Source organism: Saccostrea cucullata, unplaced genomic scaffold, assembly GCF_032062105.1.
Source record: "Saccostrea cucullata isolate Sc308-1 unplaced genomic scaffold, CSIRO_AGI_Scuc_v1 ctg471, whole genome shotgun sequence".
Lineage (NCBI taxonomy): Eukaryota > Metazoa > Mollusca > Bivalvia > Ostreida > Ostreidae > Saccostrea > Saccostrea cuccullata.
The window spans coordinates 44289-56413 of record NW_026923106.1 but is presented as its reverse complement, the minus strand read 5'-3'; the positions used below and the strand labels follow the sequence as shown (position 1 = coordinate 56413).

Below are 12125 nucleotides of genomic sequence, written 5' to 3'. Positions count from 1 at the left end.
TATATCTGCTTTCAAATGACCAGTATCATAATACATGTGATTCAATAAAATAACTATGAGACATTTTTCCCTTTCAGCTTATTACGTCTAATATTAGTGAAAATTCATGTAAAAGGCGTAAACCAACAAACAGTCCTTTAGTTTCTTTTTTTTATTTATATATATATATTCTTTATGTTTTTATTACTTTCCGTTTCTTTTTTTTTTATTATTCATGCGCGGATTTTCGCCGGAATTTGCAAAATAAAAGTGATCTTGTATTAAAAATTATTAAGTATTCCTGTTCAAAGATGGACAATTATATTTCCCATAGTTCAAGAATAGGTAAGTTAAAAAATAGCCTTTTTATGGATATGTCGACATGTACTGTCCAGGTATTATAGGAATACAGACAGAGCTGACAGTGGATGTGGCCAGGAAGCAGGTGCCCCCTCCCTAGGTACCTGAATTCCAAGCGGTCTTCCAAGCGGTCTGTTTTTTTTTAAACTTACAGGTTTTAAGTTCTGTTATACAAATCATACTTTTATCACCTATCAGTGTTAAATGCCTAATTCATCGCTGATTTAGGCATATCACTAAATATTGGATATGAATAAAAATTAAGAAGTTCTCCGTGATCTTTTGAATCAATTTGAAGCCCAATTTTGTCCGTCTCAAATAGCAGTTAAAGCAGAGCAATGCTTATAGACTGTGCAAGAAGTCCTAACTTCGGAAGAGATTGTATCTAATAAACATAATAAAAAAGAAATATGAAGAATGGTTATTTTGAATTATGTTTTTGTATAAAGTGCAATGAATGATGTTTTTTTTTATTTCAATCAGATTTCTATTCCTTTTGTATATATAATTTGTTTTGAACACTTTTAAAGAAATTCTAATTTGTAGGTTTTCTTGTGTGTCATACAAGTAGGAAATATCTCATATTGGCTAACCGTTTATTACTACCACTGTGATTTTGCTTTAAGAAGCAAGCGTTAGATAAAGCCTGACCGGACAATTAAAAAGAATTATTGTTAGATCAGTCTTGAATTTTTTTAATAGAAAATCTGTCTTTTATCTATACATGTATGTAAGTATAAAATAGCTTTTGAAGCTTCGCGGTTGATATGTCCTTTAATGCCTTAACTATTTTGAATTATGTAGAGTTGATTTTTTATTAGTATACAAATCAAATATCTTATATCAAACAAATAATACATTGATCGTTACAGTACGGAACATATCAAACATTTACTATAAAATACTTCAATACATAACTCTCTACTAATTTCAAATATGCATGTATTTTATGCTCTCATTTCAAATTGCACTTACATGTAATTGAACGGTGAATTAAAAGTTCGTAAACTACCTTCCTCTTAAGTTTTTGACGGGGAATTGATTTCGATGACATCTTTGCAATTTATATCAATATTATGGTAAAATTTCGTTCACAAGAGGTAACAAATATTTAAAATTTCAATTGAAAGGTTTTAAATACCTGTTTTGAACGTTCGCTTTTTTCAACGTGTTTGTTTGTATAGTATAATTTTCACAACATTAAAAAAAACTTTTAAATTTAAGGTTTTGATCAATGAATTATCCAGACATTTTTGTTAAGAGCAATGGAATTTATTACTTTTACTAAATTCAAATGTATACACTTCCTTATTAAAAGTGCAGAACATATTTTCTAACTGTTAAATTAATGTCTTTAATATGTATTCTAAATTTACAGAAATGTTGTTTATTTCTAGGTATAAGCCACCTTTGTTTGTTCAGTCTTTTGATATTATATCATCTTAAAGGTAAGTATGCATGAAAAATATTAAACATTTGGGAAAAATCCGACGAAAAATCATGAATTTTTCTAATCACAAAAAATCTTAGCACTTAATTATTTTGACGTTTTATTGTTGTTGCCACTCTATGCACAAAACAATTGCCAATGACTTGAAAAAAAAACGCTGTTTTGTATTAAAAATGCTTCTTCACATTATACCTTTCATGTTTTTTTAAATATCTAGTTTCGAGTTGTCTTCAAGTTTGTCACGTGTGCAATCATGTGACGAGTTTTACATCCTGTCAACAGAACATTCGTATCTGTCCTCATGGAGAGGTAATTATGTATTTTTTTTAAAGTAAAGAAACTTTTAAAAAGGTCCAGCATCGCGAAGAACATTATTTTTTTTAAAATAAATTTTCTACAAGTTTTGTTAATTTTTGATGGATTATGCAATGCCAAATTACGATATGGTTCATCTTTTGTTCAAAGAACTAGAATGAACAATCTTCGTTATACTCTGAGATTTTTAGTTATAACTTATCATATATTCCATTTTCATATTCATCGGACACTCTTAATAAAGCAAGTTTTGTTCCCGTAGAAATATGGTAATATGAGTATTGTGATTCAAACATCTTCTGATATAAGATCCGTTAAAAAACACAAATCCAATTTGTTTTATCTTTAGATTAGACGATATTTCTTATTTAAGGATTTTTTTTTACTTTTAATTAATGGATTAGAAATCATTGACTTTTACTTCTGGGTCTACCCAGATAGCATGGAAGGGTGATCAATTTCAAATTAGCAACAAACTCAGAAATTAGTTATACGTTAAGGTATACATTAATGACTGCAATTTAAGGCATTTTGTTAGCAATTTTTGCCATTGCTTAAAAAGAAATCGTTTTTTCGTACCAGCGTCTAATAAGACAGACATCATTACCTCAAACAATCTCTTCAGATCTCCACGTATGGGATAACATTTCTCCGAGAAGACTTTTGAACACAGCGAAAGCCCTACTTTTTCTTCCATTTCTGTTTACAAATGTGTTTAATTGAATATTATTTAAGTTATTCAATCCTATTTCGTAATCAATCAACCTATGTTTTTATTTGTTGTTGTGTTTTGTATTTTGTTAAAAAAAAAAATACGCATCGTCATAATGTAAACAGTTATTGAAATAAACAAAATTCAATAGAAATGTCTTTATACAATTATACTTCCTGCTTTTTAGACATTTTCAATATTGACTAACGAACGATATTTTGTAGATATGCTTTACATCAGAAAGCTTTCACCACAGTGGGGTGTTGCAATACAGTTCAGGCTGTATATCTAAGCAGGTAATTAATCAAAATTTTCAGTAGAGCTTTCACCAAAAATAATGAAAGTCTAAAAAAAAATGTGTTGTTAGTTTTAATTTCCTGAATTTATTTTACTAGATATGTGACACTTTGAGTAATCTTGATGGGGATAATAAACATAGAACGCATGCGCCAGTAATCATTGGTAACATCTTAGGCAAAAGAAAACGATCGATGAACACCTGTTTCCGGTGTTGCGAAAAGGAAGGAGACATGTATCGTCCGTGTAATACGAATCAATGCAGCTCGCAAGGTTACTTTATTTTTGACAAATCTTTTTAAAAACACATGATGAGAATACGAGAAGATTAACACTCTTCTTTGGACTTTGAACTATCAAAAATGTAATAAATTTTAGCTCACCTGAGCCGAAGGCTCAAGAGAGCTTTTCTGATCACATTTTGTCCGTCCGTCCATATGTAAACTTTTCACATTTTCGACTTCTACTCAAGAACCAATAAGCCAATTTTAACCAAACTTGGTGCAAAACGTTCTTGGGTAAAGGGGAGTTTAAATTGTAAAAATGAAGGGCCAAGTTCCCAAGTTACAAGGGGAGATAATCAAGAAAAGACAAAAATAGGGTGGGGTCACTAAAAAATCTTTTCAAGACCCACTGGGCCAGGAAAGATGAATCTTACGTGAAAGCATCGTTGGGTAGTGTAGATATCAAATTGATAAAATCATGACCCCCGGGGATAGGGCGGAGCCACAATAGGGAATTCCAAGTTTTACATGAAAATATATAGAAAATTTTTTAAAAAATATTCTTGACAAGAACCACTGGGCCTGGAAAGATGAAACTTATGTGGAAGCATCTTGGGGTAGTGTAGATTCTAATGTTTTAAATCATAAAAGGGAAGGGGGTAGTGGGGCATGATAGGTTTAGCAAGAGGTGGAATCTGGTGAAGAACTGCATCACCCAAGTTATTCAGTGAGCGATTTGGCCCATGGGCCTCTTTTTGAAATTGCTACAAAATTCCTTCAGCTTTTTATGTGTTTACCATACATATTGGTGGTTAATAGATGCACTGTTACATTTTAGAAATAACAATAACCTGCTTATTCTCTTCATCCATCGAAATTTACATCGGAGTTCCGGCAGTTACGATGGCACTGATTAATATGTCATTTTAAAATTCTTTATTCCATGATATGACACCTTAAAACTTCATTGTTTGCCTGATGGACCATTTTGTTGTCCCTATGATCACACATAGCTACACTCTAACAGTGAACTTAAATCTATTTTTCCATGAAACTGTTTTTGATCCTTTGATTTAACAAACTATTTTCAAGCATATTGATATTAAACATCGAGTTAAATAATTGATTACACTTACAAACAAGGTAGAGTTGAGTTTTCCTTTAATACAAAACTAATCTTCATACTCACGTGACTGTGTCCTAAATATCTCTTATCTATTTAGTGATAATTAATTTTCATCAGTGTCTGTTGCAACCTCAACTATCACATCCACAATACGTTCAGCCTTTCCTAGGACCACTCCTACTTTGCCCACGTCAACCAAACCTTACCTTCTAAGACGTCTACCTCGACTACGACAACACCTTCCTCGACTACGAGAGCGCCTACATCGACTACGAGAATGCCAACCTCGACAAGGACAACGCCCACATCGACAACGACAATGCTAACCTCGACAACTAGAGCGCCTACATCGACTACGACAACGCCAACCTCGACAACTAGAGCGCCTACATCGACTACGACAACGCCAACCTCGACAACAAGAGCGCCTACATCGACTACGACAACGCCAACCTCGACAACTAGAGCGCCTACATCGACTACGACAACGCCAACCTCGACAACGAGTACTCCTAGTAATAAGTTGTTTATATTTATTCTGTTTAGAGGTCTCTTTGAACTCCAATTTACAATTTAAATTATACTGATAAAGACATGTTTTCGTACACTGTTAATTTGTCTCTTCCAGTAATCCTAGGTACGATAATGTGTTCTTGGATTTTTTTTATTCACCTTGGATAGCTTCCTGTTATCTCTGCGATGGAATACCGACATTTTTATGTGAACGTCTTTCAACGCCGTTGACATGCAACTCTGCTGACCAACAGTTTTGTATAAATAAATTGGTTAACAATCGAGATGGTTCCAGAACATTGGACAGAAGGTTTGTATTTAAATTTGCATCATCTAAGGCTTATAAAGTCTTTTTATTGTGACTTCTGCAGTGAACAAGAAAATACTCACCAGAGAGAATTGCTTGTATATTGGTACGGTCAGTTCTCCCTCTTTTGGTAATATTGAAAGCGGTACTGTAAATTCAGAATTATTGTAAATGCCATTCAGTGAAGAGTGTCGTACAAGGAGTCCTCCTTTGCTCGTATCGACTTCCTCAAGTTATGCTAAAATTCCCAAGACGGGGGTCATCGTAACAAGCAATGGCTTTAAATCATTTTTTATCACGAGTTGTAAAAAAATAAACATAAAGCGCTCACCAAAAATACAATAAGTATTAAAAATATTTATCTTTCATTATTCTATATGATGGATATAAGAGATGTTTTACATCTTGCTTAGTTTATGATTATTTTGTAAATTAAATTGATGTTTATGTGCTCGTTCGATAAAAATAATTGTGCATTTTATAGCTGAGTTTTGTAAACGCATTACTTCTTACATAAATGTTTACGCTTTTTATTAGTTAAAGAATACGTTTCTTTCCCACAAAATTTTATTGAGAAAGATATTAAAAATCACCAGTAAAATATCTTGTTTGCAATTTAACAATGGTATGTTAAAAACAAGAGGCCCATGGGCCTTATAGGTCACCTGAGCATTATGCAACAACTTTCCAGTTATTGAATTTGATTCATGCTTTACATGTAAGCCAGATGCTATAGCATTCACAATTTTGAAAGAGGCACCATTGTTCATCATAACAATACACTTAGCAGTTGCTTAGCTTCGTTACTTAATACCTATAGGCAGGGTAGGGGAACAAAAAGTGCATTTCAACTAATCAGTAATATTCAGCAATAATCAGTAGTACCACACATGAACCCCTGACCCTTAGGCCTAGATCCACACACTGCACAATTTTTGAAAAGGCATCCTTGCTTTTCAAAAATATTTGATTAATACCAAGGAGCAGATTTCAAATAATCCATTCATTTTCAGTATATAAGTACAGACCCCCTCCCCCTCTATGGTACCTCTGACCCCGAAGCCCTTGCTCATCATAACTATATAGGTAGTTCATCTGCCTCATACCCAGAGACAGAGAAGAAAGTTTTCAAAGATTTAATGTATTTTCACTATATAATCAATAGAGCCCCACCCTAACACCAGAACCCCTGACCCTGGGGCCATAAATTCACAATTTTAGAAGAGGCACTCTTGCTCATCACAACTATTTACTAAGTTAGTTTATTTAATACCTAGGATCAGAGAAGAAGATTTTCAGAGAATTCATGTATTTTCACTACATAATCAAATTAGAGCCCCGCCCTTACACCAGAACCCCTGACCCTGGGGCCATAAATTCACAATTTTGGTAGAGGCACTCTTGTTCATTATAACTATACACTTAGCTAGTTTATTTAATACCTAGGAGCAGAGAAGAAGATTTTCAAAGAATTCATGTATTTTCACTATATAATCAATAGAGCCCCGCCCTAACGCCAGAACCCCTGACCCTGGGGCCATAAAAATCACAATTTTGGAAGAGGCACTCTTGCTCATCACAACTATACACTAAGTTAGTTTATTTAATACCTAAGAGCAGAGAAGAAGATTTTCAAAGAATTCATGTATTTTCACTATATAATCAATAGAGCCGCGCCCTAACACCAGAACCTCTGACCCTGACGCCATAAAATTAACAATTTTGGTAAAAGTACTCTTGCTCATCATAACTATGCACTTAGTTAGTTTATTTAATACCCAAGAGCAGAGATGAAGATTTTCAAAGAATTCATGTATTTTCACTATATACTTATTTAGCTCCGCCCTAGCACTAGAACCCCTGACCCTTGGGCCATGAATTTCACAATTTTGGTAGAGGACTCAATGCTGATTACAATCATGCAAACAGTTTAACTGCTTGATGTCCAGGAGTAAAGAAGAAGATTTTTAAAGATTGCATTAATTTTAGTGGTTTTGGCCCCACCCCTCAGGCCCCAGGAAGGCAGGGATCATGAACTTCAAAATTGTTGTTCTACTTTACCCATAGATGATATGCATGATTTGTGCCAAATTTGGTTGAAATTGGTTCAGTGGTTGCAGAGAAGAAGTTGAGAATGTTCAAATGTTAACACACGACGAACGACGGACGACGCACGTCGACGGACGAAAACGGATAGCATTAGGTCATCTGAGTGACTCAGGTGACCTAAGAAGGAACCACTAAAATCAATACATACAGAAATAGTATTCTTTAGGTAAGATTTCACAGTATTTATTTTTCATTTTTATTCAGATGTGCTACAGAACAGGAATGCCGACATGAGTGGTGGGAAAAGACATCAGATAGACAGCAATGTGTAGGATACGATCAAAACTCTTTCACAACGACTCATTTCGAATGTTCCTTTTGCTGCACCACCCCTAAATGTAACAAAAACATTGTTCCAGATGACTTATTTGTCCCTCCTAGAATATAACGGGACTTTTATAATCTTGTTTGACATTTATAAAGACTTAAGATATGGATACAATGCATTCTTATCAATTGTACTGAATTCTGTACAATACTTTGAGAAACACTTAGAATTGCATTCCGTTTACACAAACATATCCTGATAATTATCTGCTATATGTGACAGGAATAAAGGCTTATCTTTAACGTTGTTTGTACTATTTGCATTGAAAAAACGGAAATACATAAATCTGTTACTTCAAGAAAAGGTAAATTTGTTGTTGGGGACGTTTGATTCTAAATTCATCTATGTGATTGTTATGCATTTTTTTCGCGGCATGTAAATAATAAATATCCTTTATTGGTCCCACGACCGTGCTTCCTGTACCAGTAAAATATTTTACCAAACCTCTTTCTCTACTCCTCACTGAAACATTAGCAGTAACGAAGGAGAAATTTTAGGAGTGCACAGTACTCTGCAAAAGAGTTCCATTTTTTTTTTGAAAAAGCAGCAATGAAGTAATTAACCTTGTATATAAAAATTATATATTTTTTCCCGTCTTATAGCTTAATTTCTATCTTGTTAGAAAATTGTGGTTAGGTTTTTTTTAAGGTCTTTTTTGGTAGTGTTTTTGGTACTACGTATTGGCATATTTTGAGATAGGAAATACGTTTTTTTTTGTCCGGTGAAATAATATATTCAGATGTAGGAAAAAATGGTTCAATACTTTCCAGTCATTTCACAGATTCAGAACAAAATCAGTCGCTCGCGTGGCGCAGTGGTTAGAGCGTCTTAGAGCGCAAAGTAAGGAGTCGATCCTTTCGTCGCGGGTTCGAATCCCACTGTGGGACGTAGAGACCGGTCCTTCGGATGATATCGAATATACTGAGGTCCCATCTCGAAGGAAGTGCCATCCCTCCTCAATGGCCTTGAGTGCCGAGTTTCGGACAAAATTTGCAGCTCTCCACCTGCATGTGGTGGCGTCTCCATACGAGTGAAAAATTCATGAGTTGGGCGTTAAGCAGCATACTAGCAATTAACAAAACAAAATCACCTTAGAACGATATCCTTTCGTTCGTTTACGACATATACACTAAATTACTATAGATAGAAAGTTTCATATTAACGAGAAATGATATGAATATTTACTTTTCCAAATATTTCCTTAATATTCTTTGCCTATTAGAAAAAGGTTCATATTGTCGTGAATTTCCATAAGGTCAGTAAGAAGATTCAATTGTGATGCATTGTACGAAGCATTTAGTGCAACTTCTCTGTTTAAAAATGGTCGTTGAATGACAAATAAATGTGGCAATCACAGAAAAACAATGTAAATAAAAGAAATGAATTTAATTTTTCATACTCTTGAGAATTTATGAGATATATGAGATTCATGAAAACTCGTGAGATACACGAACTACAACGTTTCAGTCTTGTTTATCTACGATTACCTAACGTGCTTTCTAAAATATGCAGTTTAGAATTATCGTAGTCCTAGTATATTTTTCTTCAAAAATTAAATTTTTCTCAACATATGTCAAACGTATCAACAATTTTTTCAGTTTGTATACTGTAGACTCATTTTCCGTCCTCCAAGTTTTTCTTAAGTTAAAACCTTAAAAGATTATATTTTTGTAGGAATGAAGGTTTTTTGTACGTGTTTTCTTTTGGCAATTTATCATTTTCAAGGTACGTATAATAGAACATTTACATTTTATGAGTGCATAGATATAAACTGCAATAATTTATGCTTCATATGCACAGAGACTGTCTAAGGAAAGTTGTTGATAACGCATATGGATTGCTGCATTCGATGTTTTAACTCTCTGGCTTCGAATTTTTCAGTGATAAATTGTCTTCAAATATGTTATGTGTGCAGTCATGTGATAGACTTTGCATCCTGTCGACAAAATGTACGAATTTGTCCACTAGGAGAGGTAATTATATCATTCAAATTATAATAATACTTACTTTAATACTATTGGAGTTTTATGAATAGACTTACTTTTACATTTGACAGCTGACTTTTACATTTCAGTGATTTGAGTTTGTCTATGTTTAAATTGTAAAAGTCAGTCTCTTCATAAAACTCCATTAAGAACTACATTTTAAAGAAAAAATTCGTTTACATTATTTGTTACATTTTTTAAAAAATGCTTATTCAGTGAATCGCATAAATTATTAGTAACTATCAATTTCTTTTTATGAACATAATTCCATCTTATAAACTCAATTGAAATGTTGCTCTTATTTTGAAATCCAATGCATATATAATTAAGAAACCACAGACCGAGAAAATTTACTTTTTATTCAGAATGTTTTGAAAAAAATGTGACCCCTCCTAATATAGAGTATTTTCTTCTTTAATCAAAGTTTAAAATTTCAAAAAAAAAAAAAAAAAAATTGCCACACCTTCAAACATTTAAATTGAAGCAAAAAGAGCGACACACTTATCTGGCAGTTTAACAATTTAAAAGGAAAAATCAAGTCTAGTCGATTCAGGGATTTGAAACAGCATGTTACTATTAATTCTATCAAAGTTCTATTATTTTTTATGGTTGATTATTTGCTTTACGACCCTTTATGAATGTTTCCACTCATGTTTGTGTTTTTATTTGTATATATATCTCGATAAATTTTACTATTATTTATCAGTCATTGGTGCTAAGAATTTTTATAATTCTTATTGTTTCACCTCGTGCTTCCAGCCTCAAAATCTCTGTTCTAATATTGGTCAGTAACAAGTGTGAATACTTTTACGTTCCAGTAATATGACATCATATAGCGTCCATGCCATGAATCTGAATTGAACCCCTGGTTAAAGGATGAATTAAATGTTTTATTAATAAAGAATAATTCAATATCCAGTCCTTGTAAAACTTTATTATTGATTATCTCAAAATATTACGTGCAAGCGGTTAAGTATGAGAACAACTTTCCCTACAAGTATAATATGTATGGATGCTATCCAGATCTAACTAAATTGATATACATTTTGTATACATTATATATGTATTGTTTCCTATATAACGTGCAATAAGAATATCTTTTTCCTAGATATGTTTCACGTCAGAAACCTTCAGCAACAATGGTTTTCTGGTTTACAACTCAGGATGTGTGTCTAAGCAGGTAATACATGTATTAGTCTTTTAGTGACAGCGTATGGGATGATACCTGGTTAGTAATTTTCACACCTGGCGAGGCGAAGCCGAGTCAGGTATGAACTTTACTAACCAGGTATCATCCCATACCCTGTCACTAAAAGACTATGTAACGAATTTACCCCACCGATGAAACATTAACGTTTAATCTGTGGTTAATTAATGATTTTCTCTGCTAAATGCTTCATCACGCTTAAACTACGCATATAATGACGTCACGTTATGTTTGTTACGTGATACATCGACCGGGTATAGATTTACAACTGACCGGGTATAAGTAATCCACCTCCTTCACGTGACAGACTTTAACCAATCGTAAGCCAGGATTTCACGGAAAAATCAACAGAGGTGGGGTAATGATAAGTTCATGTATGCTTACTCCTTTATGGTACCTAAAAACACATCTGCTCCAAATCGGTTATTGATTCAGTGCACTGTTTAACTTGACTTTTCTCCATATATTTAAGGGGAAGAAGGACCTTTGGCTGAAAAAATACCTGTCGTTTAATTTTTTTCATATTTTGTAGATCTTTAATATAGTATGTCCTACATACCTTAAAGCATATATATCAATAGGTTTCTAGACTTATTTTTGAGATATTGAGTGACAAATACTATACCTTACAGTGTCTAAGTGGAGTTTTAATTCTCAATGTTTCTGGCCCATTAATCGGTCCAGAATGGATTTTTTTTCAGTATAGATTAAAAATATGTCAGCTAACATGTGTCTTTTAAAATATTTCAGAGTATGAATAGGGTTAAGAATTCGAAAAAGCAGTATTCTTTTGTCACACTGCATCTGGAAACGGAAAATTACGTACTTTTTAAGACAACTTAAACAACAACAAAAATTAATTTGCAAAAAATCCTATCATTCAATATTTGAAAATTTACGTTGAAATACAAGATTGTCATGTTATTGATTAGCCGTAAAAATATCGATTGGTGAAGCTGAGCTCAATATTGCACAGGACATATTTAAACAAGACATGAGCTTGAGAAAAACGTGTCATGTTTACATTTCTGGAGTACGGGAAAACCCAACTATGACGTCACACTTTTGCGAAATAAGTGAAATAAGACATACCTACAAAATATTTCCGTCAACATCCATGTAAAAATATTTTTTGTGCTCTCTAATTCACAAAATACCCAACCATGTACTGATCATGACCCGTTTTTATGATAATACTATCCGCGTTTTACCA

General features: G+C 33.2%; 1 protein-coding gene and 2 long non-coding RNA genes across 3 annotated transcripts; all 3 read left to right on the top strand.

Annotated features, from left to right (window-relative positions):
* The first annotated feature begins 2013 nt into the window (after positions 1–2013).
* Positions 2014–3328, top strand: LOC134263182 (uncharacterized). Its single transcript, XR_009991204.1, has 3 exons — positions 2014–2098; positions 3041–3112; positions 3212–3328. It is a non-coding gene; the product is annotated as an uncharacterized LOC134263182 (long non-coding RNA).
* A 987-nt stretch (positions 3329–4315) lies between these two features.
* Positions 4316–7780, top strand: LOC134263185 (uncharacterized). Its single transcript, XM_062745493.1, has 4 exons — positions 4316–4363; positions 4633–4978; positions 5145–5286; positions 7597–7780. Exons 1-4 carry the CDS (start codon positions 4316–4318, stop codon positions 7778–7780), a joined length of 720 nt encoding a protein of 239 aa, XP_062601477.1.
* Positions 7781–7952: 172 nt separating this feature from the next.
* Positions 7953–10888, top strand: LOC134263181 (uncharacterized). Its single transcript, XR_009991203.1, has 4 exons — positions 7953–8024; positions 9395–9445; positions 9602–9693; positions 10814–10888. It is a non-coding gene; the product is annotated as an uncharacterized LOC134263181 (long non-coding RNA).
* The last annotated feature ends 1237 nt before the right edge of the window (positions 10889–12125 follow it).

Excerpts from the sequence above, each read along its gene's own strand:
- LOC134263185 (XM_062745493.1), top strand. The coding sequence starts at position 4,316 with ATGGACCATTTTGTTGTCCCTATGATCACACATAGCTACACTCTAACA. Across the intron at positions 4,364-4,632 it reads CACATAGCTACACTCTAACA|GACCACTCCTACTTTGCCCA; the intron begins GTGAACTTAAAT and ends AGCCTTTCCTAG. Across the intron at positions 4,979-5,144 it reads CTCGACAACGAGTACTCCTA|CTTCCTGTTATCTCTGCGAT; the intron begins GTAATAAGTTGT and ends CACCTTGGATAG.